The sequence below is a fragment of the Gadus morhua genome, chromosome 21 (genome assembly GCF_902167405.1).
Source record: "Gadus morhua chromosome 21, gadMor3.0, whole genome shotgun sequence".
Classification (NCBI taxonomy): domain Eukaryota; kingdom Metazoa; phylum Chordata; class Actinopteri; order Gadiformes; family Gadidae; genus Gadus; species Gadus morhua.
Window position 1 is genome coordinate 17,950,486 of NC_044068.1, and position 26,760 is coordinate 17,977,245.

The 26,760-nt window shown below is 45.8% G+C and overlaps 3 protein-coding genes across 3 annotated transcripts in view; 2 read left to right on the forward strand and 1 right to left on the reverse strand.

The window, feature by feature from the left end:
• Nucleotides 1-165: 165 nt before the first annotated feature.
• On the reverse strand, nt 166-6,252 carry dtl (denticleless E3 ubiquitin protein ligase homolog (Drosophila)). Its single transcript, XM_030345957.1, has 15 exons — nt 6,066-6,252; nt 5,604-5,729; nt 5,404-5,496; nt 5,187-5,248; nt 4,922-5,042; nt 4,753-4,818; nt 4,401-4,516; nt 3,934-4,007; nt 3,521-3,624; nt 3,316-3,420; nt 2,733-2,845; nt 2,524-2,613; nt 2,228-2,375; nt 761-1,446; nt 166-411 (listed from the first exon to the last, which is right to left on the reverse strand). Exons 1-15 carry the CDS (start codon nt 6,115-6,117, stop codon nt 346-348), a joined length of 2,022 nt encoding a protein of 673 aa, XP_030201817.1. The 5' UTR covers nt 6,118-6,252; the 3' UTR covers nt 166-345.
• Nucleotides 6,253-9,844: 3,592 nt separating this feature from the next.
• Nucleotides 9,845-19,565, forward strand: ints7 (integrator complex subunit 7). The gene is made up of 20 exons (XM_030345826.1): nt 9,845-10,078; nt 10,354-10,483; nt 10,568-10,714; nt 10,924-11,061; nt 11,199-11,245; nt 11,649-11,848; nt 12,454-12,576; nt 12,833-12,950; nt 13,169-13,303; nt 13,730-13,827; nt 14,006-14,245; nt 14,952-15,089; nt 15,537-15,743; nt 16,067-16,261; nt 16,837-16,940; nt 17,079-17,147; nt 17,530-17,662; nt 17,855-17,953; nt 18,448-18,633; nt 19,143-19,565. Exons 1-20 carry the CDS (start codon nt 9,985-9,987, stop codon nt 19,437-19,439), a joined length of 2,898 nt encoding a protein of 965 aa, XP_030201686.1. The 5' UTR covers nt 9,845-9,984; the 3' UTR covers nt 19,440-19,565.
• A 539-nt stretch (nt 19,566-20,104) lies between these two features.
• The window catches only part of lpgat1 (lysophosphatidylglycerol acyltransferase 1), a 33,642-nt gene continuing 26,986 nt past the window's right edge, over nt 20,105-26,760 (forward strand). Inside the window, exons 1-2 of the mRNA XM_030344999.1 lie at nt 20,105-20,668; nt 21,432-21,684. Of these exons, the coding sequence (XP_030200859.1) occupies nt 21,447-21,684 (238 nt within the window). The 5' untranslated portion in view covers nt 20,105-20,668; nt 21,432-21,446. The remainder of the gene's footprint in view (nt 20,669-21,431; nt 21,685-26,760) is intronic.

Consider the following 26,760-nt stretch of genomic DNA (forward strand, 5'->3'; position numbering starts at 1 on the left):
CCCTCCATTACAGATGACAAAATGAATGAATAGCTTTTAAAAAATGTTAAATTTAATAAAATACACATTTGTGATGAACTAATACAAATAGCTGAAAGCATTGTTAATCTGACCTATTATAAACAATTTGTTAAATGACAACAAGCCACTTGGCAAAAAAAAGGACATGATATATTAACAATATATATTGTTCAAATGTATATTTACATGCACATTTGGAAAATAAGAATGCATCACAAATGTATTTTTTTTTACATATATTTTGGAGTGCTTTAGCCAGATTTAGAATGGTTTAAAACACAATATACACATATGATCAGGAATTTAAACAGCAGTCCATGGAGATTAATCCACTGTTCTTCTTTGGAAATATGAGGATATCTTCTTTCCATTCTGTGGGGATTGTTGGATCTGAAAAACAGAAAATACTAAATTAGAAATTGACTTTTAATTCAAAACATAAATGGGTGTAATTAATCAGCAAATCAATCCACCCACAGCCTAATTAATAGAGGCCAGCCAGGGCTGTAAAAACAGACAAATCTAAAATCAAATCCCAGGGACAACCTCTCTGGTTAACATGAGAGCTCGGTTATCACAACAGTATTTTCCGATTGGCTCAAACTGATAACAGATGACATCCCTCGTCCAGTGACAAGTGACATTATCTGGCCCTAATAGAACCATATAAAACATTGTTTGTCCCCTACCCTCCTTATATACAGAGTGGTCTGATTCAGTTAAATATGCCTCGTCTTACTGGTGACACCGGAGTCCTGCCATCTTGTTTCTTAGCACTCCTGGGGCTCCTGGGGCTCCTGGGGCTTCCTAGCCCGTTCTTTAACCTCTCGCCCATCATGGACAGCCAGTCCCCCTGCACGGGAGAGCAATTCTCCTTCCCTGGCGCTTGGTTGGGCGCTGCCGCCCGCCTGGCGCAGCTCTCCGACGGGGGCTCCGCCCCTGCCTGAGGCTCCGGATCCTGGCTGCAGGCGGCGGGGCAGCACACGCCCATCAGGGGCCGACTTCTCTTGGACGTGGGGTAGAGCTCGGCGACACACTCGCAGGGCCCGGCGCCCCCGCAGCTCCCCAGCGCTCCCTCTCCCGTGTCCAGCCGGCGTTTGGCCCGCCGCTCTGACGCAGGGGCGGAGCGCGGCGTGCCGGGCTGGGGGCACGGGCTCAGGGTCTGCCGTGGGGTCGGGCTGGCGGCGGGGGATCCGGGAGAACGGGCCAACCAGCTCTTGATGGACGTGGGCGTCCTCTGGCCGAGGGCGTTGGCCTTGGGGTCCCGGGTGCTGCTGGAAGACGGGGGCATGCCAGCGGTGCTGGAGGAGGGCGGCATGTTGGCGCCACTGGGTGCGCAGGCGGCCAGCTGAGGGGACGCCAGGCCTTCCATGCGATCCGTGTTGGGGGTCTTGGCGGGTGTGCTCATCTCTTGAATGGCAGTGTCTTAGGGAAGGGGCAAGAAGAGCTAAATCAGTTCAATTGAACGAATTTGGGGCGATTTCATGACTCATTTCAGGACTCACAAAACATGAATGATAGAGTCCAGCGCGTTCAGGCAGGATTGTTATGGTTCACACAAGAGTTCATAGGAGTACGTTTGAGATGTATTATGTATTGTCGTTGAGAAATGTATCCGAATGACATCAGAAATAACATCAATACTCAATTACAAGTAGTGAATTGAATACGCTTTGGTATAGTTCTCCTTGCACCTGGAGAGCGCAACCTTTCTTGCTCCAATTGTATCACCACCGTAGCCAACCAGTCTGATGGCCAAAAGTGAACAACATGTCATCACCTTCCCTTCTTTATTGTGTAAATTCCTTAAGATGTCACGCCTTCTTCAGACATGTGTCGTTTCCCCTTAAGGTATTGCAATTTAACTTTGCCTTTCTTAGCCAGGACAGTCTCCATGATGGTTCATTCCTCTCTACCTTTGTTTGGTTAGTAGGGGACTCAACAGGACCTAAATCGTTAGATGTTTGGGCCTACATTGTGACAGTTTATATGAAATATTTAACCACTCTCTCTGAAGATGTTCGCCAGTTCTGCCAGTGTGTATTCCCATGATCATGCTCCATTGAACCAAATGCATTAGCAATTAAAGTGTTTTACAAGGATTTATTTTTCATCATCAATGAAGCCTAGTCTAAGGTCTAAAGCCCCTTTAGACTTCCTGTTTTGGTAGCAATGAGAGCCGGACCACTGAACGTCTAGTACTTACTTGGACTGGATTTATTTAGGCCAGTAGAGGGGGTCTTAGGACATGCCCATCCCACAAGATTGGCCTGCCCAACTGTGGACTTGTTTCCATCGATTCCCCGGTCGAGACGCCAGATTCGCACAGTGTTGTCATCAGAACAGGTTGCTATCTGCCAAGAGAATATGAGAGATTAACAAAAGGCACAAATAAAAAAATATTTTGTATAAAGCGAAATGTAGACATACATATGGCAGTTGTATTAGTCACACTTTTGCTATACGCTATGCTGTAAATATCATCCTCGTAAACAAGCAAACCTTAGTAAAGTCTGTGGGGCTCCATGTGATTGATGTCACTTCCTGGCTATGTCCCTGAAGAAGCATGGGTGGCCGCTTTGGATCAGAGAGCTGGAAAACAAAAGTATCTGCTTGAGGAATGCAATAAAAGGTTGTAGATTACATGAACAAAAAAAATGTAGATGGTAACTTGTATATTAAATGATAGATAGCCATAGTGTGGATCTAACCTTCCAAATGTATGTTTGATGGTCGCTCGAGCCACTAGCCAAAAACTGGTCGTCTGGGCTTATGGTGGACTTGACATAAAAGGAAGAGTTGAGGTGACCACTAAAGACAGCAACTGTGGGGAGGAGAAAGGAGAATAGAAATCAAACAATTAAAACAATACAACTAAACACAATTAGGTAGCATTGTGGCAGAACCTATGGCATACAATATGACCATCTTTGTTTCACACACATTATGTGAAAAACGTGAATAATTTCAGACTATACACTATTATAGGAGTCTAATACTCAAATGTTCCACATCATCTCAGACAAGAGCAGGGGGTTCTCATTGCTGCCAATGTTGATACTGTATACAATACAGAAGATGAAAAGTGTACAGTGTAAACAATAGCACAGGCCCTGCGAATCTGCTTTTCTTCAGCTCTTAAAATGACCATGGCCAAGAAATTTGGGATGAGTAGCCCCATCTAGTGCTCAACAATGGTCATTTATACAGAAAAGTAAAACAGGATATGTGCACCAAAGATAATAATCATAGTGGTAAATAACATGCATAATTGTTATTGATCTGCCCGTTTACCTGGTGATGTTTTCATCCCGCTAACATTGAACATGTAGATATTGTCATCTGTACAGTTGGATATCAGATTGGAGCCAGTCGAGTCCAAAACAAGGCCAGAGTAGCCTGCAAATGTGGAAAAACATTTAGATGTTATTATCACGTCTTTCGGTCGAGTTTTATAGCTGCGTGGACAAACTTGACCTGAAGGAGTGTCGGAACAAACCTAGTTTGCGCGTGCTGGAGCCGGGATAGGGATACGTCTGGAGGGGCACAGGGTCGTGGTGGTGGGCAGTGTAGCTTTTCCTTAAGTCCCACATCTTTATAACACTGAAGAAGAATGAAACACACACGGTTTAAAAGGTTTATCCAGACAAATCTGTATTACTTAAAATAACATCAATCCCTTCTTTTAACTTGATGTGTTTCTCTATTGTGAACACAGAGATAAATCTTTGAACAAATCGGGATGGACAAAACGTGTCATCCTTGTGTCTGGGAAAGAGACAGATTTGCTGTTTCTGTACGGGACTCAACATTCTAAAGTCTGCATTGATACAACCCTAGTGTTCATCATCCATACATCCTTGAACGGCAGACATGTCAATCATGCCACTAAAGCCCTCGGTTGATGCTTACCCATCCACGGCGCCCGATGAGATGAGCGTGTGTTCATCCTGGAACAAAACCACCGTGACACTCTGCTGGGAGTGCTGTGTGAAAGAGGTTGAGATCGTGGTTCATTACATAGACCGTAATACATGTAGACCGTAGAATATAATAAAAATAATTAATAATTGATTGAATTTATATAGCGCTTTCCTAGACACTCAAAGACGCTTAACAGTGAAGGGGGGGACCTCCCTCACCACTACCAGTATGCAGACCGTAACGTATGTAGACCGTAACACATGTAAACTGCAACACATGCAGACCGTAACATATGTTGACGTAACATATGTAGAACGTAACATATGCAGACCGTAAATGTAAACCGAAACACATGCAGACCGTAACATATGCAGACCGTAATACATGTAGGCCGTAACACTAACACATGCAGACCATAATACATGTAGAGCATTATACATGTAAGGGAAACTCACCAAGCCATTAGCCATGCTCCGCACGCTCGGCCGTCTCTTCTTCAACTGCGAAGGTGTGTGTCGCTCGGATTTATTGTGTGCACCACTGATCTGTTTCACCTGCCTGTAGAAACCGTCTGTAAGGGAAAGATTATATTGAATAAAGAATCACATAGCAAACCAAAAGACCATGTCTGGTATAGGCAAACACTTCATATGTTCAATGTTTTGTTATTTGTTGTCCTGTGTAGATCCACTGAACGGGGCATGATGTTACCGATTGTTGGCAGGCCACTCTTGCCACCAATAACTGCTCGGTATTGTACGGTGCTTTGTTTAGAACCATCTACCAAACGGCGAACATCATATGTACCTTTTTTACTGCATCGAGTGTCCCAGACCATTATTTGTCCGTCTCGCCCCCCAGTACAGAAGACAGCTGTCGGTGAGAAGAGAACCAAGACGTTTGCATTAGTATGAGAGGAAAATAAGGCGCCAAGTACAGCACAAACTACAACAAAAAGAGTGCAACTAAACTGTACCTTTCTCCCGCTTTGAGAAGGCCACAGACTTGAGGCTACACTGGTGACCCTTGAAGGTGCCCAAGAGTTCACCAGAGTGCACATCCCAGAGTTTGGCCATCTGGTCACCTGAAGCGGTTACCTAAAGAACAAATATATAACAACTCAAATGAGACAAAAAAACTATTTATGAAGGAGTCCAACTCCCTATGAACTGAGAACAAAATATGTCAATCAGTTAATTGTGACAACAGAAAAGAGACGGGGAGATAAACAAATTACATACCACGCTAGATTCACCAGGCACCCACGCTATGTCAAAGACAGCATTCTCGTGTGCCATCCATTCTGTAGTTGAATATCAAGTAAATTATATTGTTATCCAGGTCTAGTTTGTGAACCAACCAACTACTCAAACAATTTCAGGTTTTGTAAACAGAATTCAGTTATAAGCGATTAGAGCGACAATGCTGTGATTGGCTGAGGCAATGCAGTAAACTCACCTTTAAGAATTGGGTTCTCACATCTCTCCGTGTTGTATAGCCTGACAATGCCTTCTTCGTTTGCCACGGCAAGGACCCTTTCCATACCTTTCACTGCACAAGGGAAATTAATTAGTTAGAGATGATGAATACGTCAGTGAACTGGATCGAATTAACCCAATAAACACTCGATGCATGACTGTAGCCCATTGCTGCATTACCAGAAGAGAACTCTAATCCAAACGGTGGAACGGGCACGCCCATGTTGCCGTATGAGATGTGTTCATCGTGTCGGGCACATTGGTAACCTTCTAGTAGAGAGGTCAATGGATACCTCGGGGAGGGAACTGGAGGAAGGAAAACATGAATACGTGTTACATATACAATGAGGTATAAATCATATGACCACATCAATATATCTTGGCAATACATTACGGGATTATGCATTGTTCACCAACACATTCTCGAACCATGCAGCTACTTTATATTTGTATTACTCAAGACAAAAGAAACGTAATACATTTGCAAGCAAGGCCAGCTCCACAATAATAAAGGTAGATCCTTTTGTTAAACCATATGCGATTTGAGATCAGCTAACGTTATTCCGTTGCTAACGTTGTTATGGTATCGGAGCAGCCGAAACGATAATAATGTAATTCATTTTCGATCGCTGTGTTTCTCACCATTGTGCCTCTTTCTGTAGACTCCTCGGTCAACAAGTGAACGAAAAAGCATCGTTTAAACTCTGGAAGAAGTAAACGCGTTCTTATTTCAACCGGATTAGAGACCTCTTCGGATCCGCGGTGGTCGCAACCTGTAGCTTCGTATTTCCCGCGAACAGGACGTCCCTCCGAAGAACCAAATCCCCCGCCAAACTGACGTCACGAGCTGCCATTGGCCAGTAGGCCGTCTCTTCCTCTGACGTCACGTACTGTTTCCTTCTCCTGCTCGAACTTGGGGCCATATTAGTCTATTATTCATTTGAACAATGTGCTTTTTCCCCCTCCAAGTTGGTTGTTTCAAAAGCAATCATACGTGGTACTTGTGTGTGAATTGTCTCTCTGGGGAACACTGTTGAACGAAATAAAACCAGGAGGAAAAAAAACCAATAATGTATGATCAAAGAAACATATCCGTTATGAAAATAAATATCAACATACCACTATTTTAATGTTGCCTTACAATGCATGTTTACAGTTTCTGTTATAAAGCCAGCTTCAGAGAATAGGCACATGATTGAAAATGTCATTTAATTTAACTGTAATTATCCCACGTAAATAACGTTTAATATAGCCTATTATCATCTTAAAATGTGCGTTGCTAAAGCAGCAAGACCAGAAGGCCCAGGATGAACATTCACATGAAATTAAGGAATCTGCCAGATATACAAGCCTAAACAGACTGAGCCAAGTCCTGTTACAGAAAAAGATTGGATTTGATCAATATTGTTAATAACCTCCGTTAAATATTCCATAAAATTGTAGTCACCATTTGTATTGCTAAAACTGCAACAGCATTTCTCATGCGAGAAGCGACCAATCAATATATGCTTGGTTAAGGATTTTACAGTACTACATCTCTCTTGAATACTCACATATCAAAGGATGCATTCTGATGAACAATCCATAACTATTTGGAGCCAACATTTTAAAACAAAATGAGCAAATCTAGAGCTGGCGTCCCCTTTCTACCGGCTCCATGCAGGGAAAATAACTTTTCATTAAATACAATTGTTGGGACTTTAGGATTAAGCCAAGTGGAGCAGGTGGGAGGACCGGGGTCGCTAGAATTTGGCCGGGCCTTAGTGGTTTGGGAGCAGGATTTGTGCTGGTGTGTAAACATCAAGATGGGCTATGAGTGTGGGATGCTTGAGAAGGGGCCATATGTACTACTGCACTGCAAGAAGTAGGAGATGGAGACATTGTTTTGCTCTTTGGCAGACATTACCCAGGGGAAAAAATACTATAGTTTACTCCAGCATTTACTACAGTATACTATATATTACTGTAGTATACTATAATATACTACAATATAGTGTGGGATTTACTAAAGTAATTTTCCAGACATTGTAGTGTACTATGGTAAATACTATAGTAAGTTACTACACAGTGTAGTATACTATAGATTACTATACTATGCTACAATATAGTGTGGGATTTACTATAGTAATTTTCCAGACATTGTAGTGTACTATGGTAAATACTATAGTAAGTTTCTACACAGTGTAGTATACTATAGATTACTATACTATACTACAATATAGTGTGGGATTTACTATAGTAATATTCCAGACATTGTAGTGTTCTATGGTAAATACTATAGTAAGTTACTACAAAGTGTCGTATAGGCCTACTATAGATTACTATACTATACTACAATATAGTGTGGGATTTACTATAGTAATTTTCCAGACATTGTAGTGTACTATGGTAGATACTATAGTAATCTGTAGTATACTATAGTTTACTATAGTAAGGTTCAAAAACACTACAATATTTACTATAGTATATATAGGGTGTACTATAGTTTATTTACTATAGTAAAGAATTTTCTGTAGTATACTATAGATTACTGTAATAAAACTACTATAGTAAGGTTAAAAAACACTACGATATTTACTATAGTATATATACGGTATACTATAGTTTATTTACTATAGTAAACTATAGATTTTTTCATGTGGGTAGTGTGACCACTATCTTGGGTCCTGCCGCCTGCATATGATCAAGCTCTTCAACTCCTCTCTGTCCCATGGAACGGTCCCCTCTGCCTTCAAATCTGCTGCTGTCACCCCCACCCTCAAGAAACCTGGTCTCGACCCCTCCTCCCTCAGTAACTACCGCCCAATCTCCAACCTCTCCTTCCTCTCCAAAACCCTTGAACGCATCGTCACCACACAACTCCAATCTGGCTTCCGCCCCCTCCACAGCACAGAAACCGCTCTCCTCAAAGTCCTCAATGACCTCCTCATCTCTGCCGACTCTGGTTCCCTCAACTTCCTCATCCTCCTTGACCTGAGTGCAGCTTTCGATACTGTAAACCACACCATCCTGCTCACCAGACTCAGCAACCTCAGAATCGAAGGAACTGCACTTAGCTGGCTTCACTCCTACCTCTCCGACAGATCTCACTTCATCTCCCTCCACAACCACACATCTGCCACAGCCACCGTCACACAAGGTGTTCCCCAAGGTTCTGTACTTGGCCCCCTCCTCTTCATCATCTACCTCCTCCCCCTTGGTCAGTTATTCCGCCATTTCTCCATGGACTTCCACTGCTACGCCGACGACACCCAGATTTACCTCAGCACCAAATCCCCCCACAACCCCCCCCTCTCCCACATTGAATCCTGCCTGTCTTCACTCACTCTCTGGATGCAAAATAACTTCCTGAAACTTAACAGCAACAAAACTGAACTCCTCCTCATTGGCTCCAAATCCACCCTCAGTAAACTCGCAAACCCCCCCACACTCACTATCGACGGCACCACGGTCTCTCCCCCAGGCCCGCAACCTTGGCGTAATCTTTGATTCCACCCTCTCCCTTGAACCCCACATCCGCCACACTGTCAAAACCTCCTTCTATCTCCTCCGTAATATTGCAAAGATCAGATCCTCCCTCACACCTCACGCTGCAGAAAGACTCATCCATGCCTTCATCTCCTCCCGCCTTGATTATTGCAATTCACTCCTCGCCGGCATCTCCACCACCTCCATCAACAGACTCCAACTGGTCCAGAATGCAGCAGCCCGTCTCCTCACTCATACTAAAGCGTGGCACCACATCACCCCAGTCCTCAAGAATCTCCACTGGCTCCTCATCTCACATCAGATCCACTACAAACTCCTGGTCCTCACCTACAAAGCTCTCCACCATATGGCCCCCCCATATCTCTCTGATCTTCTCTCCCTCTACCAACCCCCCCGGGCCCTCAGATCCTCCTCAGCTGGTCTCCTCTCCACCCACACATCAAAACTCCACAGCCTAGGTGACAGAGCCTTCTCCAGGACATCTCCCAGGCTCTGGAACTCCCTCCCCCTACATATTCGTGACTCTGAGTCCCTCACCATCTTCCAGTCCCGCCTCAAGACTCATCTCTTCTCCTCTGCCTACCCCTAGATCACTCACTATCTCTAGCCCCATCAACTTCCCCTATGTAAAGCGCTTTGAGTACGTGAAAAGCGCTACATAAATTGAATATATTATTATTATTATTATCAAATCCATGCACACCGTAGAACAGAAGTGATTTTGGTTCGTTTCGTTTTTATCTGTATTTTCTTTATATCGATTTTTTTCCTTTATTTGTTTTACTATTAATATTTTATTATTTGTTTGATTAGTAGTACTGACCACTAAACCCGTGTGGAAGCTATTCGCCTGACGGCATTCAAGGCCCCCTATCTAAAAGAACATAAACGCATGCAGTAAAAACCTTTAACCAAGGGGGGCAGCAATACGGCTCTCCCGGTTGAGACAGCCGAAAATCGGTTAGGAGAACAAGTGCAATGCAAGCGTTGTATTGTTGAACACCCATGGTACTTGGAATCCCTGTCCGTGGTTTAATACCTCATTTAATCAGTGATTCACAAACAAACAGCGATGGCTCTCTCCACAGCCCGCTCCTTCTTGTCAGAGGCGGGGTATGGGGAACAAGAACTGGACGCCAATTCGGCTCTGATGGAATTGGACAAAGGTGTGTTTGTTAAGCTAGTTGACGTTAGCAACAAGTTAGCATCCCTGGAGAACGCCCATTATTGTGTTTGACATACATATGATCACATATTTTATCATTAATGTGTGATGATGTTTCCTATTAATATATGTCCCTATGCCATATAACGATCAGCCTCACAATTACTGCAATAATTGTTGCTGCAATGTGGCTGTTGAGGAACGAAGCATAATAATTGTACTCTTGTGTACTTGTACAATAAGATAAATTAAAAGTAATTCCGATTCTGATTACAGGGTTGAGATCGGGTAAACTCGGCGAGCAATGCGAAGCAGTGGTGCTGTTTCCCAAACTCTTCCAGAAGTACCCTTTTCCGATTCTCATCAACTCGGCGTTTCTGAAACTAGCAGACATATTCAGACTCGGGTACGTACACTGTATGATCACGTTCTTTGTTGATAAAGTTTGCATGTGAGGTCTGCAATACTTCATGGTTGTTTCTCTTTTCAGGAATAACTTCCTGCGGCTGTGCGTGCTGAAGGTAACCCAGCAGAGCGAGAAGCACTTGGAGAAGATCCTCAACGTGGACGAGTTTGTCAAAAGGGTATTCTCTGTGATCCACAGCAATGACCCTGTGGCGAGGGCGATTACCCTCAGGTATGTATGATAAATTGGGCAGTTATGTTTAGGCTAGATATATAAAATGGTTTAAGATGCAATACACAGAAGAATCATAGTCGACAGATGACATGCCTGCAGTGCAGACATATACCATGGTGATCCTGATATGCTTCTTCAAATGCGCACTTTGTACATCTGTCACATGTAATACCTCTAAAACATGTTTGTTGTTTTTATGCACTCAGAATGCTTGGTAGTTTGGCCTCCATCATCCCAGACAGAAAGAATGCCCACCACAGTATTCGCCAAAGTCTGGACTCTCATGACAACGTTGAAGTGGAGGCTGCAATATATGCTGCTGCAAGTTTCTCTGCCCAATCCAAGTGAGTGCCAATGGGTTTGCCATTATATTGGTGTTGGTCAATCCCAGTGTTTTTTTTTTTTTTTTTTTACAGCATATAGAATCCTTCCATTGTAATATATTCACCATCAAACTGTCTCTTTTTGTGATGTCTTCCAGGGATTTTGCAGCTGGAATATGCAACAAAATCAGTGAGATGATTCAAGGTATAAACACTCAAGGCGATGAGCAGTCCCCTTCCCATCAACATAAAAACCCAAGCTTTACTATTCCTTTGTTCTAATATTGCTTTGTGTGTCAATATTATAACAAACAGCTAGTCCAAAACGGATATTTTGACAAAAGTAAGGATTTTTCTCCTTACAATCCCAAACAGTACTATCATATCCTAATCATACAACTGACTATCTCTTTGGTCCGGAAATGTTGCGGGAAAGGACCCAATTTTATCAAGAATCCCTCGTGGCAACAATACTTTATTTCTGTACATGTATGTACTAAGCCTTCACGGTGTAGGTCTGGCTACACCATGTACTATGTACTAAGCCTTCTGTACACGGTGTAGGTCTGGATGCACCATGTGTACTAAGCCTTCTGTGCACGGTGTAGGTCTGGCCACCCCAGTGGACCTGAAGCTGAAGCTGATCCCCATGCTGCAGCACATGCATCACAACGCCAGCCTGGCTTCGGGCAGCCGAGAGCTGCTGCAGCAGCTGGTCAACTCCTACCCCTCCACCCCCATGGTGATCGTCACCCTGCACACCTTCACCCAGCTGGCCGCCTCCTCCCTCATCGATATCCCCAAGCAGGTTGGACGGACGTGACGTTAGACAATAATTACTGCTTCTTTGTCCACCGTCAGCATCGACCCATACCATACTGGGAAGAACCCGTCCTCAGCCCACCCGGTTGTTCGTCTTTAGCCGGACCCATGGCTGAGGGTACCAACTGTTCTGTATTGGGAAAGCTAGAGTTTCTACTAGTGTGTTGACTTGTGGCCGGAACAGATGACTGACGTAGACTGATATTGTAGCTCAGGCTGATGAGTAACGTTGTACTGTAGTTTGACTCACTCTGTCTGCCAGTCTAGCCACCAGTGCTATCAGTCTCACAGACTGGTGTGTGTATTTTGGGCATGTCGGACTGACACTGAGCATTGTACTGTAGTTTGACTAGCTAGCCTAGTTGGAGTAACCTTCAGTCCGACTAGTTGGTTAATTGTAACCTTTAGAGAGCTCTGTTGATCAGACTACACTGGCTCAAAAAATAATAGAAAATGTAAAATGAGTCAATAGTTGTTGCTTAAGACTATTTGGCATTCAACAATTTACTTTTCTCAGACCACTCCGGCTTTCAGTGGTGTTTCGGAAAAAGGCAAATGTAATATCCTTTTTATTTCCTCCTCATAATATAGTTGCAGCTTCTTCTTCAGTACCTGAAAGACGACCCGAGGAAAGCCGTGAAGAGATTGGCTATTCAGGACCTCAAGCTTTTGGCTAAAAAGGCCCCCCATCTCTGGCTGAGAGACAACACCCAGGTGAGAAATCCCAAAAATGAAAAGCTACAATTATGTTGCAAAAAATAGGGACCTCTTCATGGAAATTTTGAATGCATCATGTTCCATACACAAATATGACACCATTGCTCTGGAGTTCTATGACGAGGTGAAGTGTGGGCGTGGGGGTGGGGGTAGATTTATTTTCAAATTGGCACAGAGTTTGAGATTGGCTACACAGAGTGGGAATGCTGTATTCAGTAATGGCGATTCACATTGCCTCTGTGTGCCTCTGCAGACCCTGTGCGAGTGTGCCTTGAGCAGCCCCTACACCAGTCTGAAGCTGGGCATGCTGGCCGTCCTCTCCACCCTGTCCGGGACCATTGCCATCAAACAGTACTTCAACCCAGGGCTGGGTGAGAAGCTCTGACATAGATCCCTGGCTCCTTTAAAAATACACATTGGTTGGATGTTTTTCTAAGGAGTCTTACAAGCACTTTGAGGTCATTGTTTTGCAGTTCGACAAAGTGTGGATCCAAACGGAATGACGAATGTAATAAAGATCCCATAGTCTATAACAATTCTCTCCCTCCTTTTCTCGCTCTCGCTTTCTTTCTTTCCCCTCTCCCTCCAGGGAGTGCTTCAGTTCCTCTTCGCCTCACCGACCTGGTTAAGCTAGCGCAGGAATGCTGTTACCACAGCAACCTGGCCGTTGCTGCCCACGGGGTCGGCGTGCTCACCAACATCGCCATATCCTGTCCAGATCAGGGTTGGTTGCACTGCAGACACTGCCCTTTTGGTTGCGCTAGCAATTAAGGGAGGATTAATTAATTAATTAATTAATTAATTACTCATCAGTGTATTGGACCACAATTAACAGATACAGTTTATTGGTGATGCATTCTTTCTGTTATGTTGTCGCTGAAACAACGGTCCATAGATATAATTACATTGACATATACATGTCACAAGTTACCAGAGCTTCAGGTGGTGTATAAAATGTGCCTATCACCATAGGGGAAACTTTATAGTAGAAAAATGGCCAAAGATTTCTGATTCTCCATAACAAAATTCCTTTTCCATCGATTGATTTAATAGTTTTTTTGAATCTTTAAAAAACACTGCGATAGCTGTCGCCGTCAGTCGTGGTTTAATAGGATGAGCGTCCACCCTGCCCTGTCTTGTGGGTCCCCAGACATAGTGCAGCTGGAGCAGGACACGGTGCTGGGAGTGGAGGCCCTGCTGACGCTCTGCTGCCAGGACAGCAGCCCCGGGGCACAGGCCTGCCTCAAGGTAGGTCGAAACTCCAAACCTCCCTGGTCATCTGATGAAGGGAAGTCTGTAGCAACGGCACTTTGTAATGCATTCTAAAAATGAGCAACTGTAGAAGTGTTGACTCTGTGTCCATGCAATGACTGGCTACGGCGTTGGAAGGGGAAAGTAAGCCCTCTCTCTCTCTTCCCCCCCCCAGAGAACGCTCACCTCTCTGGTGTGCCTGCTGAAGAGCCGGCCCCACCTCAGCCAGTCGGCCGTGGAGTTCCTGCTGGGCCAGCTGCAGACGTCCTACGACGAGGCGCGGGCCCTGGTGTGCCACGCCCTGGCGGCCATCGCCAGCCACCTGCCGGTGCTGGGGGACGGCATGCTGGGGGCGCTGGTGGACCTGTACCGCGTGGCCTGCAACTCCTCCACCGACATGCAGCAGGAGCTCCTGGTAAGGGGACCGCGTCCGCTCACACAACCAGGATGTGAGGGGCATGTTGGGCTTCTGTGGCAGGATGGTTTTAGGTAGAGAACCAGGCCATCTCTGCCCTACGTGCGTTTGAGCCAAGTCAGAAAGACATGAAGGCTCGTGCTCAACTACAAGAATACTATTGTATTATTATAAGTATAGATTATAAACGTGAATTACCTACTGAACAGACTATATATTGCTGCCATTGTAAGAGAACCCTTCAATAAGAACAAGTGCGATTAGTAGTTACAATGCTAGTGGCTCTATCGGCATATACCTACTCAGTATCGGCCGATAATCAAGTTCAGGAATCTGAATCGGTATCGGAACAACAGCTCTAGTTTTAGGATAGTGGTCATCAGACTTGCATTACAATTTATTCATTTAGCAGACACTTTGATCCAAGGACACTTTAAAAGTGGGCTGAGGACTTTCAAGGCATACAATCCATATATAAATGACTACAAAACATTATATTAACCCACAACCCAGGGAAAAAGACTTGGTTCTGGATATATAGGGGCGACATTACATTGTGTTTATTGCGTTCTGTAATAGATTTTTCAAAATGAGATTCTACTGACCCGGGTAAAATGTAGTCAACAAGTTGACTACATTCAACTACTCTTGTTGATTGGATGCGTTTATCCCCCCCACAATGCTTTATCACTGGTGTTACTGTTAGGTTTCCTTGGCGACGGTGATCTTCGTGGCGAGCCAGACTTCTCTGTCGGCGGAGGTGAAGCTGGTCATCAAGCAGCAGCTCCAGAACGTGGCAAACGGCTGGACCGTGTACCGCATCGCACGCCAGGCCTCGCGCATGGTATGAAAGCAACCACGCCTCTTTAACCATGCAACGTCCCTCAGTGTTTTGATTGGTCCAGACATGGCAAGCTAGTTATCTAACGTAAGTTTGAACCATGGTCCAAATTTTTGGGAATGGGTTTCATTGTTGTTAATGGGATCCAGTTGTATGACCTGAAATAGCTGGATGTGAACACGTTGACATCTCTCGGCAAATCAAATATATATATATTTTTAAAAAAGAATACATGGTTGTTAAAAAAAGAATAAACCTTTAAACAAATTTACTTTAATGGCCAATTAAGTCCAATTTTGAAATCTGATGTACTTAAAAAATCGAAACCAACAAAAATCCTTGACAGTATCATAAAAACTATTCCAAAACTGAAATGCCTGCTCCCAAGCTCCAAGTCCCGGAAGGCGAAAGGCCTCTGTTCTGGTTAACCCTGCTCTCTCTGGTCCTCAGGGCTGCCACGACCTGTCCAGCGACCTCTACCAGAGCCTGCGCACGCGCGTGGCCTCGGAGCACTTCTACTTCTGGCTCAACAGCCTGAAGGAGTTCTCCCAGGCGGAGCAGTGCCTCAGCCACGTGGAGGACGGCAACTACAGCGCCGCCATGAGTGCCATCGCCGAAGCCCTGCGCTCATACCAGAAGGGCGTGGCCTCACTCACGGTCAGTAGCTCTCGAGGGTCTCTGCAGCGCAGTACCCACCCGGTCACATTGGATGGTTGCATCATGTCATAGCATATCGGAAATCTGAAAATGGATTCAGAATACAACTCGGCATTCAACTTCGATATATGGTGTATCGAAAGGTACGAAAGGACATGCACCTTTTTTTTTTAATAGTGTGTCTCCCCTCATTTTAATGAATAAATGCTGTACAAGTAGGAATCTTGATGGATTCAGTGCTCCTGTGCTGCCCTGTCATTATCATGGATCCACCAACACAGACAATGGTGCCAATCGTCCCCCCCCGCCTCCTCCTCCTCCAGGCTGCGAGCACCCCGTTGAGCCCGCTGAGCTTCCAGTGTGACTTTGTGAAGCTGCGCATCGACACACTGCAGGCCCTGTCGCAGCTGGTCTGCACCTGCAACAGTCTGAAGACCAGCCCGCCGCCCGCCATCGCCACCACCGTGGCCCTCAGCTCGGGCAGCGAGCTGCAGCGCTGCGGACGCATCTCCATGCAGGTGACACACACCTCGGATGTACAGACAGAATTACACACACACACACGCGCACAGACAGAATTACACACACACACGCAAGCGGCACAGACAGAATTACACACACACAGCATTACAAACACAAACACACAAAGAATTACGCACGCACGCGCTCGCAGAGAACACACACACACACGCGCGCGCAGAGAACAACACACACACACACACACACACACACACACACACACACACACACACACACACACACACACACACACACACAGAACACACAAACACACACGCAGAGAACAACACAGACATGCAGAGAACAACACACACACACAGAACAACACACAGAACAGCACACAGAATCAAACACATAATTTCACAAAGAGAGGAAATGATTGCAGTGGTGCACACAACTGTTGGCCTTGTGTGGAGGAATAAATGTCAAGATCAACTTGTGTATGTACAAAGAAAAGAGTGTTAAAGAGATGAGGATCAGTGAAGGCTTTAAATAACTCCTCCTATTTTGGATTTATAAAAAGATAATGAGGCCACAGCTAGTAAATATTTGTCTCTGGTTGTTCTGTTTTTAGATGAAGGTGTCCATGGACGAGTTCAAAAGCCTTGCAGCGCGGTACGGGGACCTGCATCAGTCATCCTTCGATGCCGACTATGCAACCCTGCGCAACGTGGAGCTGTATCCTTACCATCAACCCCCAGATGCTGGAGGGATCTCACACACCGACCGCGTCACACACCACACATCACTTTATAGATAGCGGCGCTCCTAATGCTCGCAGCTTGTGTTGTTTCTGTCCTTAACCCTTGTGCCTAGGCAGCAGCAGAGCTGCCTACTGGTCTCCCATGTCATCGAGGCCCTGATACTGGACCCACAGACTGCCAGGTGAGGGCTGTGTGCACCTGTAACAGTTAGGTGATGTACCATAATAAGCGAGACCATCCTTATCCTATCAGTGATTCAAAGACCAGGGTAATTTGAAAAAAGGCGAACAATATGATTGGTTGGTTGTTGTTTTTTTACACATAAATCCATGTCACTAATTATGGAGGGGAGTGCTCAGCTTAGAGCTTAGTGGACTAAATAAAATTGTTTGAACACGCTTCACAAGACTGAGAACAAGTCCACTCCCCCAGGCTCCTTGTCAAACCAGTGTAGTGTTAGTCACTGGGATCCCAAGAAGAATTATTGATGACCTTGTGATTTTAAGCATCTGGCTCTCTATTTTTGTCTCACTCTCTCTGTCGCGCTGTTTCCTTGCGTCCAGCTTCCAGGAATACGGCACCCTGGGGTCGGTCCGGACGCAGAGCGAGTATGAGCGGCGCATGATGTCGGTGTTCAACCACGTGCTGGAGGAGGTGGAGGGCCTCAGCAAGAAGCACCCACCCGTCTCGTACCTGGTGAGGTTCCACCCCCCAGGAGTCAAACCCTCCCATTGAAGGGCTCCTATTGAAAAGGGAAATAGACCATTGTTTTAACGTAAGGTTTTTAACTAGAGTAATGCAGTGGGCTTCAGTTTTGTTCACGGTCTTGTTTTCTAATCTGTTCTGTTTGTGACAACTGTATTTATCATGTCTTTGTTTGTGTTTCAGCACACGGGTTGTCTGTGCGATGCGGTCATAGCACTGCTCAAGGTGCCCATGTCCTTCCAGAGGTACTTCTTCCAGAAGCTCCAGTCCACGAGCATCAAGGTAGCCCTTTTGTGTTTTCACAACCCCTCCTATTGCAGCACACGGAACGAAGACCACTTCTGAATCACAAAAGCAAAGTCGTGTCCAACGTGATGGACTGTGACCAATCAGCTAGGTTTTATGGGACATTGCTATCATCTTTATTTATGACCTCCCGAAATAGCTGTAAATCTACAACAACACACTGTCGCATCATAAAAGCTCAATTTTCGCCGTCACAATCTTATTATTTCTCCTTGTTTTGATTTAAATTGTCATTTAAATGTAATCAATTTTACAATATGGTAGTATTTTTGTAGAATGAAAATGTAGATTATGGAACCTTTCTTTTTTAGGAAACGATTTGTACAACATTAATTGTAACTCCTTAACAATAAAAAAACAACATACCATGCTTGGAATATCCTTATTCCAACAATCCTAAATGTAAATGTTCTTTATTCCCCTGGCTGATGCTCTGATGGGTTCGGCCCATACATCTCCCTCCCCTTCAGCTTGCCCTTTCCCCGTCACCACGGACACCAAGCGAGCCCATCCCGGTGCAGAGCAGCCAGCAGCTGTCCTTGAAGGTGGAGGGTGTGGTGCAACACGGCTCCACCCCGGGGCTCTTCAGGAAGATCCAGTCGGTGTGCCTCAACGTCACCTCCGTGCTCCAGAGCAAGACCGGAACGGATTTCAAGGTACGCGTGGAAGATGCTGCTTATCCACCTGGCTAATGTCGGTTTCAAAGTTTGCACGTAAACATCTTGGTTAGTTTACTTCAGGTGAGCATTCTGAGCCAAGGGCTCCACTGAAATGCCTGGATACCTTCAGTACCACACCCACACATGTTTATACATGGTCTACCAGGCGTGCCATGAAGTCTTTGCCTATAAAAACATTAAATGTGAGTGAAAGTGGTGAGTTGGCGCTAGTATCGACAATGAAGAATTGAAGCTTGGCGACAGAGCCTGGTGATCATTAGCCTGTATTAGCGGCAGCGTTTACCAGGCACTTTAAAGAGCTGACGGGGCTTGTTAGATGCTGCAACAACAAGTTGGCGTTGAATTTTTTGGGCTCAGTATACCTCCATTACTTTCTCGTCCAAGGGAATGCTTGTCTAATGGTTGGTTTGTTTTGGGTCACTTTGGACACTTTGATCCTATCTATTTAGTTTAACTGTACTCCGTCTTGTTTACGCTCTGTTCAGATCCCACTGGACACCAAGACCAACGAGATCGAGCAGCGCGTGGAGCCCCACAACGACTACTTCAGCACCCAGTTCCTGCTCAACTTCTCCGTGCTGGGGACGCACGCGGTCGCCGTGGAGGCGTCGGTGGTGGACGAGAGCGGCATCGAATGGAAGACCGGCCCCAGGGTCGCGGTGTCCGTCAAGTCCCTGGAGGACCCGTACTCCCAACAGCTGAGGCAGCAGCAGCAGCAGCAGCAGCAGCAGCAGAGTGGAGCGCAGCCCGCGCCTCAGAGGAGCGTGTACGGACGCTTCTAACACCAAATAGGCTCTTTTTATTATTGTGATTGCTGCAGTGTGAAACCATTGTTTCTTGTTGACGACCAACTTGTAAAGTTTTTTTTCTTTTCCAAGGATTAAAAGATACCATTTTGGAATAACTTACCTGAGTATTTATTTGAGTCAGATTTGGATATTGAGAAACAATCACTACTGAATAGTTTGAAATGTACATTTGATTTTATATTGCACTGTTTGGTTCAACTGTGGATGTCCTTGGGTATGTGGCCTCGGTCATCATGTGTTGCAGTCTATGCAATGACCAACAGGGGGCAACGGATCACCGTCAGCCGTTCGAGTCCACTGTCACTTGCAGCTGCTGGTTTGTAGCATCCGCAATTAAACTTAACTTTATTGCTAAGTCATAGTAAATGCGGAAAGACGAACAACAGCCCTGTAAAAAAAATTCTAGCCCTGTTGGTGAGAACGGGGTGAAACCGTGATCCTCACAATCAGCAGCATGTACATGAACCAGACCAGTAATGATATTACGAGATTGCGTTTGATTGGCATCTGCGCCAGTGTTGCCAGATTGGACCAGATTTCCCCACCCAATCTGGCAACGCTAGTCGTAGCGCATCTCAGCTAGTGTTGCCAGATTGCGCGGGAAATATGTCCCAATCTGGCAACACTGATCTGCGCACTGGGTCGCTGCTGGTCGCTAGCAGCTCAGAGACTCCGTACTCCGTTACGAAGCGACGCGGAGCAGAGATAACGGGTTGCACACGACGGACAAACCCCCGACCACCGCCGCACACGATGCGTCTTTTAGTCTCTATTTTATGAACACCATCGGACTTGGCGGGCTTCGGTGTGCACAAACGGCGTCGTCTCCCGTCCGTGTTTCGCCGCCCATGGGAGCGCAGTAGCTAGCTAACTGGAGGATGATGATGTCTCATCGGTGGAATCACCCCGACTGAGATGGACCCAGCGACCCAGCTACGGCGGAGTCGTAGCCTGCTAGCCAGCTAGCGAGCCGAGCTCTCATGATCGGACCCCTTCTGCGACGAGCGAACGGCCGGGAGAGATCCGTCCCCGACACGATACTTTATTCAGACCCCGTTATGAGGCTGTACGGATTCCAGCGAGACATGTTAAAATGTTAACTAGCACCGTTGCTAACTTTACCTAGGCTAGGTTAGCCACACGTGACCCCATCCTTGCATACATCTCTGCCGTCCTCCGGGTGATTAAGTGACGTTCGTGTGGTAAGTACCACCCAGTGGGTGTCTTCTGTTTCCCACTCACACATGAAGCACTCTCCGTGCTGTTGCGGTTTGGATTTGGGCTGTGTTCGTGCAACCGTTTGCTGGTTTGTTTAAATCACGTTACTGGACTCGCACCGTGGAGAGGGGGGGGGGGACTCGCAGGGTGTGGAGGAGAAGTGTTGTGCTGATAATGGGTGCTTTAAAACATTCGTCCTACATGGCATGTCTTAAGCATCTGCTCCCGTTATGCTAGCTCAGCCTAATGGAGGCTGGGGAGCACGCCTACTCCTGTCCTCCTCTCCTGGTCCCAGTGTGGCCCTGGTCCCAATGTGACCCCCTCCCCTAGTCCCAGTGTGGCAACCTGCCCTGGTCCCAGTGTGTCTCCCCTTCCCAGTTATTGTTACCAACGGGTTATTGGCGCACACGCTGGTGTCTGCTAGTAACACAACGATGCACATAACAATAACTTTGGTGCATCACAATAAAATTGTGATGTAGATAGTTTCAAATCCATCGTTGCACATTGTGGATATGCCAGTGCCCCAAATAGCTCGACAAGCACCGAAGAGCCAGTGTCCTCAACATTTCAGTTCCCCATACTGTTGCTATAGCTATCTAAACACAGAATGGAAACCGTTCATGCCAGTAATGATGAGTGCCGGCGTGATGTTCCGCTTCTCTGCTTGACTTGGTAGTGGGCATCTTTGTGGGTGGGTGTGGAGGAAGGTAAACATGATGGTAACCGCCGCTCTTGTCTCTGCAGGCAGTGCGCACCAGGATGGCGGAGCTAATGGACAGCGCCCGGAAGCTGGGCTGGGTTCTCCTGAATTGTACCGTTCGTTTTATTTTTATGTTCATCAACAACTTTGTAGCCATACCTTCCTACTGTTTATACCTTATACTTCTTCAACCGCTGAGAATATGGGACAGTCCTACGTTTTGGTACATTGAAGGAATTATGTTCAAATGGATGCTGGCCATGGTGTCTTCGTGGGGCTGGGTCGCAGGGTATACAGGTAAGAGGCTTCCTCAGCCCTGAACGCATTGCATGCACACATGTTTTCACAACTGTTTGCAAAGCATTTGAAAGTTTCCTGTTCGTTAAAACTGGTTTGTGAAGCTGCACAGAATGTTGCTGTTATGGTCATTTCCCCTCTCTGGATGTTCTCCCACATGAGCTATGTTTATACTGAGATCATGTTATATCCAGAGACTAAGTGATGTTTTTAGTGAGGAGCGTGATCTTGGAGAATAGTCTATTCACTTGTTCCATTTTGAATGATTTAAATGATTCATAAACAAGAGGAGGATATGTATAATGTTTGGCTTATTCACTTATGAATGACTGATACATCAATCTTGTAAATAATTTCGTAATAACACAGACATATCAACAGATGTTGTAAAATAACTGTTTTAAGGGCGGTTGGTTGGTTCCTTGTAAACCAACTGGCCTAATGCTTAACAGGGATTCAGCTCCGTCAGTGGTGTTTGGTTGCAACGGGCCACAAGCTAAATGTTTACAAATTACTAAGTGCTGAACATGGCCTGCTTATAAATAATGAAACGCATTCTGCCTATGGAACACCTGGTTGGAAGATGAGAAACTGCGAATGTTAACAGACATGCCATTGAGCAGTGCTCTGAGCATGGTCAGGTTGTGATTATTTGGGACCCAAAATGCCACCTTATCAATATGGATTATAAATAAATGAATAGATCCTAATTGGGAATAGGTGCATTTGAAGGGAAGTCGATGGGTAATGCAGATAGTGTTTTGATGTGAGGTATTCACATATTTATTCTTTAAATCGGGTATAAAAGTGCACGATCACAACGCCCCGGTGTAGCACTTGATGGGTCAGCTGTTGTGTTGACGGTGCAACAAGTGTTCAGACATGCAACTTTCAAACTCGCATTCAGCGTCTTGCCAGAATGCAGCCTTGCCTCTCCTGTAGCATAGGCGCCCACACACCACAAGATCGGGTTTGGTCCCGGTGACCTTTCTCTCACCTCGGTGTGTGTGTGTGTGTGTGTGTGTGTGTGTGTGTGTGAAATACAGAAGGAAAAGGAATTAAAGAAGAGATGCTGAAGTGCTACTGCCATGCCATGTTCACTCAGCCCAGGCCTTGTAATGCTGTCCCACGCACACACATGGATGTTCAATCCAAATGGCTCAAATAAAGCTCTGCAATTTGCATGTCAGATTGTGATTAAGTTTCAGAGATGAGGGAGGCATTCAGTTCGTTTGAAGGCATACAGTGGAACATGATGAATGAGTGATATCATCATTTGATAAACAAATGAAAGGATTACGGTCACACAGGCCCCTTATTGTCCTATGGTTTATATATACTGTACTTGCACACAAAATTTACAAAGCAGAAGGAAATAAATGTATAGCTTGTTCCTTCTCCTGACGGCATAGGTCGAGAACATCCTTTTGAAAGGGGAGGAAAATGGGTTGGCTCAGAGACCCTCCTTTTGAAAGGGAAATGGGTTGGGTCTGGGTTATAGAACCAGTGTGCTACATGGATGCTTGCATGGACCATGCCCTCGAAATCCATGATGCGATGCTATTCCGAGGACCTTGATCATGGCTATGATGTCACAGGCCACGGTTAAGCTGGGGTGTGCTGTTAATCACCACATAAGTCTTGCATCATTAAAAAAATATTATACAGCTTATTTTACTAGAACTGATGTGACCGGGCACACCTGGACCGGGAGGCTTTGTGCTCTGTACTCTAGCAGTAGTTCTACCACATCTCCCACTGAGATGTGGTAGAACCTCGTCATGTTTACTTTATTGCACATCGTCATGTTTACAGTCCATCCTGAACATACCTGGATCAATCAGATCTCTTGCAAGGCAAGATGTATGTTAAAGCTAAATTGTAGGTAAGATCTCTACACCTGGTCAGGATGTTTTTTTTTTTGCTGTCAACAGTGTTGTCATAATGTTGTAATAACTAAATGTGCTCGTAAGGCAAGTGTCAAATGAGAGGAGTTACAGGATGTCCAGTCAGAGAGGGCTTTCTTGCTAGTGTAGAAAACCAGAAAAAGCTGGCATTTTGTATGAAGTGTTGTCTCCATTTACATGCTTGCCTGTAGTCATTCCAACAGCCCAGGTCACATCATATTTTGGTCCTATTTCTCCTGGACCCCTTCCCTCCACTGCAAGGATAAGCAACAAGCAGCAGTCTTCCTAGTAGGACTATATATTAGTAGTGGTATTCCGTGACCGGAGGAGGGATTGTAACAGCTTGACAAACGTATGAAAAAATTAAGAAAAATGTATATCATTTGCTGTGCCTTGGGCTATAGTACCTCCAACTACTTATTGTTTGGATAAATTCCCTTCCCTGTGTTATGTGGTTAGCCTGCAAGGAATCTTTAGAATGTGTTCCTTGCAATTGAAAAATAATGCACAGTGTTTGGTCGTACATCAATGCCCAAAACAATGTGTTTGTAATACCGCTGTAGCATACATCGCCTGCGGAAGAGGATAGACGCAAACCGTAAAAAGTAGGGGAGGGGGAGGTTGAAAAGAAGTCAAGGTCATTGCTTCACCATTTAGCTGACTTTCCCTTACTGGATTAGACACTGTTGCTGGCTGGCCTGTGTGCTGGCCTGCTGGCTAACTGTGTCATCTCCCAAAGACAATCTCCCTAATGTATCCTATCTGACAGCTGACCCTTCTCTTTCCCGACCATTTGCCCCTGTTCCCATGTTATGGACTTTGGCGTGATGATTTGGGGGCTCCTTGTAAAAATGACATTGTCTTCATTGCCTCCTAAACACACACAAACGCATGCAGATACATATGCATGCTACACCACACACTGGGGTGACAGATGGGATGTCTCCTTCTGAGGTGCTTTCTAGAATGCCCCCATGCTCTGGGCGCCTGATCTCTGCCTTCCAGAGGCCATGAGCCGGCTAAGTGGTTTACCTTTCTTTAGGTTTTGAGCAGAAAGTGTAGGTGTAGACTGTAGAGAATGGCTTACGGATTACTAGGTATTCCCAAAACAGGATCGGAGAGCGCTGCCTAGTCCGAGGGTGTTTATTTAAAACTGATGATCCCACAACATGTCTCCCTCTCGGTGCTTTTTGAACGTTGGATAAGGCAGCAGCCAAGTAAAGCACATACGTGCGCCCTGAATCTGACAGCCGTGGTCATGTTTAAACCATGCTGCAGCCGGTAAATCACAGGCTCCATTTACAAAAAAAATACAACTTTGCATTTGGGAATTATTTAGGTGTGGGTATCATTGTGTCAGTGCTTGCTTTGCAGTATAAAAGGGAGCAGTCCTATTGTGCTGTGTCTACACCTTAGCCTTGTTGTGATAGCCCGTCTGCGCCCCTCTCACCCTAGGAGCTCTCAGTGGACATGGCGCTTTGTAGCCCACTTACACCCTGGGTCTTGACCACCACCCCCTCCCCTGCTTTACACCCTGGGTCTTGACCACCACCCCCTCCCCTGCTTTACACTGTGGGTCTTGATCTCCACCCCCTCCCCTGCTTAACACCGTGGGTCGAGACCACCATCCCCTCCTCAGGCATTAAGGCTGCCACACACTGGCCCCAACCGTTTGGGGAGGCTCGGACGAGTCCGGGAACAAATGTGTTTGGTGGGTTAAGCTGTGTTGGAAGCTTTTGGAACCGCAAGGACATTGTCTGGTCCGATTCAACAAGCAAAGTCTAAGTGCGTTAGCTGTCTTGAGAATTTGAGCCATCGGATACTTTAAATCGTTTTGTGGTAGTTGTGACTGACTAGGTGCTATCGAATCAGCGTAGTGTGTGGGAGGGGCGAAGGTGACGATGATAAACAAACCACTTAAACAGAGATGGCACAGAGTTACAAACTACACTTTGTTGTTGCATCGCAATTTTGGGATATTTCTACATATTTTTGGAAGCAATGGCTGCGTGGACCGCTTTGTATTTCTAATCTGATAATCTATGGTCTGCAATCCGTTCCGTCATTTCCCTCATCTCGCGCAAGCGTAGAACGTACACGCCACTGTCTAGTTGGCAGTCGTCTTCGCGCCGTATTTCAATGCAACTTTCCTGCCGAGCGGGTCAGACAAGAGGCTACGGAGTGGTCGGATGAGGGCAGTTGGCCATTGGTTTGAGTCTGGGCTGGGTGTGGGCCCCTTTAGCATCACAGAGAGGGAACCCCTCCAAGCAAGGCGCTTCCCGTAGGGGGTTGGGGGGGGCTCCAAGAACTGATTACATCCCAGTTTAAATCCCCCCTCCCCTGTTGCTTCTGTTCAGCCAACACCCTCGCCCCCCCAGACCTCCTAGGGTTTGTATGCAAAGTGATGGACAGGCGATGAATAGCCTCAGCTCCATGCCCCCCCTCCCCCACTTCTTCCGCTGGAGCTGATCGATACAGGCCACTACCACAACTCCCTCACCTGGCAGAAAAGAAGAATGAGGCCCCGTCCACACAGAGCTGAAACGGGCGAAAACGATCCGGTTTCGTTATGCGGTTCAGAAATATCTCCGTAAAGACGGAGTCATTGCGAAGCTGCATCGCGCTGTAGAAACGCTGTAGTAAATATTCAAGGCACTGGTTCTCCACAGAAGAAAGTGGAGCGCATCAAGCCTGCGCGCATACAGCCTGCGCGCTGTATACAAACATTCAGTCCCGAGGAGATTCAACCTTTTAAATTGAGCAGAAATACTTTTTTATGTACACTTAGTAATTTATTTGATCAGGGGGCTTTATTTAAACCTACAAAAAGAATACAAATAAAATACTAAATAAAAAAATCAACGCAACCCTGATGTCCCTCCAGCTGGTGGGGTGCTAATGACGTCATCGTTTGCGTTTCAGGCGTCCACACAAATCCTAACACAAAACCGCATAGGTCCGGATAGATTTGAAACCACCTCTGAGGGTGGTTTCAGAAATGTGCGGTTTCGGGCACCGGATTCGCCGGCTCCTTCCGGACGGTCGGCCGAAACGCACAGGACTTATGCGGTTTCACCAAAAATTTGTCTCCGTGTGAACGGGGCCTGAGTCTACATTGGGTCTGAACCAGGGTGCTGGGTGAACAGCGGGGCCCTGTCCTCCGCTGGCC

Bases quoted from the DNA above. Each gene is read 5' to 3' on its own strand.
- dtl (XM_030345957.1), bottom strand. From the start codon at position 6,117: ATGCTTTTTCGTTCACTTGTTGACCGAGGAGTCTACAGAAAGAGGCAC. The intron at 5,730-6,065 runs GTGAGAAACACA...TCCTTCCTCCAG, and splicing joins CTACAGAAAGAGGCACAATG to TTCCCTCCCCGAGGTATCCA. The intron at 5,249-5,403 runs GTGAGTTTACTG...ATTCAACTACAG, and splicing joins TGAGAACCCAATTCTTAAAG to AATGGATGGCACACGAGAAT.
- ints7 (XM_030345826.1), top strand. From the start codon at position 9,985: ATGGCTCTCTCCACAGCCCGCTCCTTCTTGTCAGAGGCGGGGTATGGG. The intron at 16,941-17,078 runs GTATCCTTACCA...CCTTGTGCCTAG, and splicing joins ACCCTGCGCAACGTGGAGCT to GCAGCAGCAGAGCTGCCTAC. The intron at 17,148-17,529 runs GTGAGGGCTGTG...CCTTGCGTCCAG, and splicing joins CTGGACCCACAGACTGCCAG to CTTCCAGGAATACGGCACCC.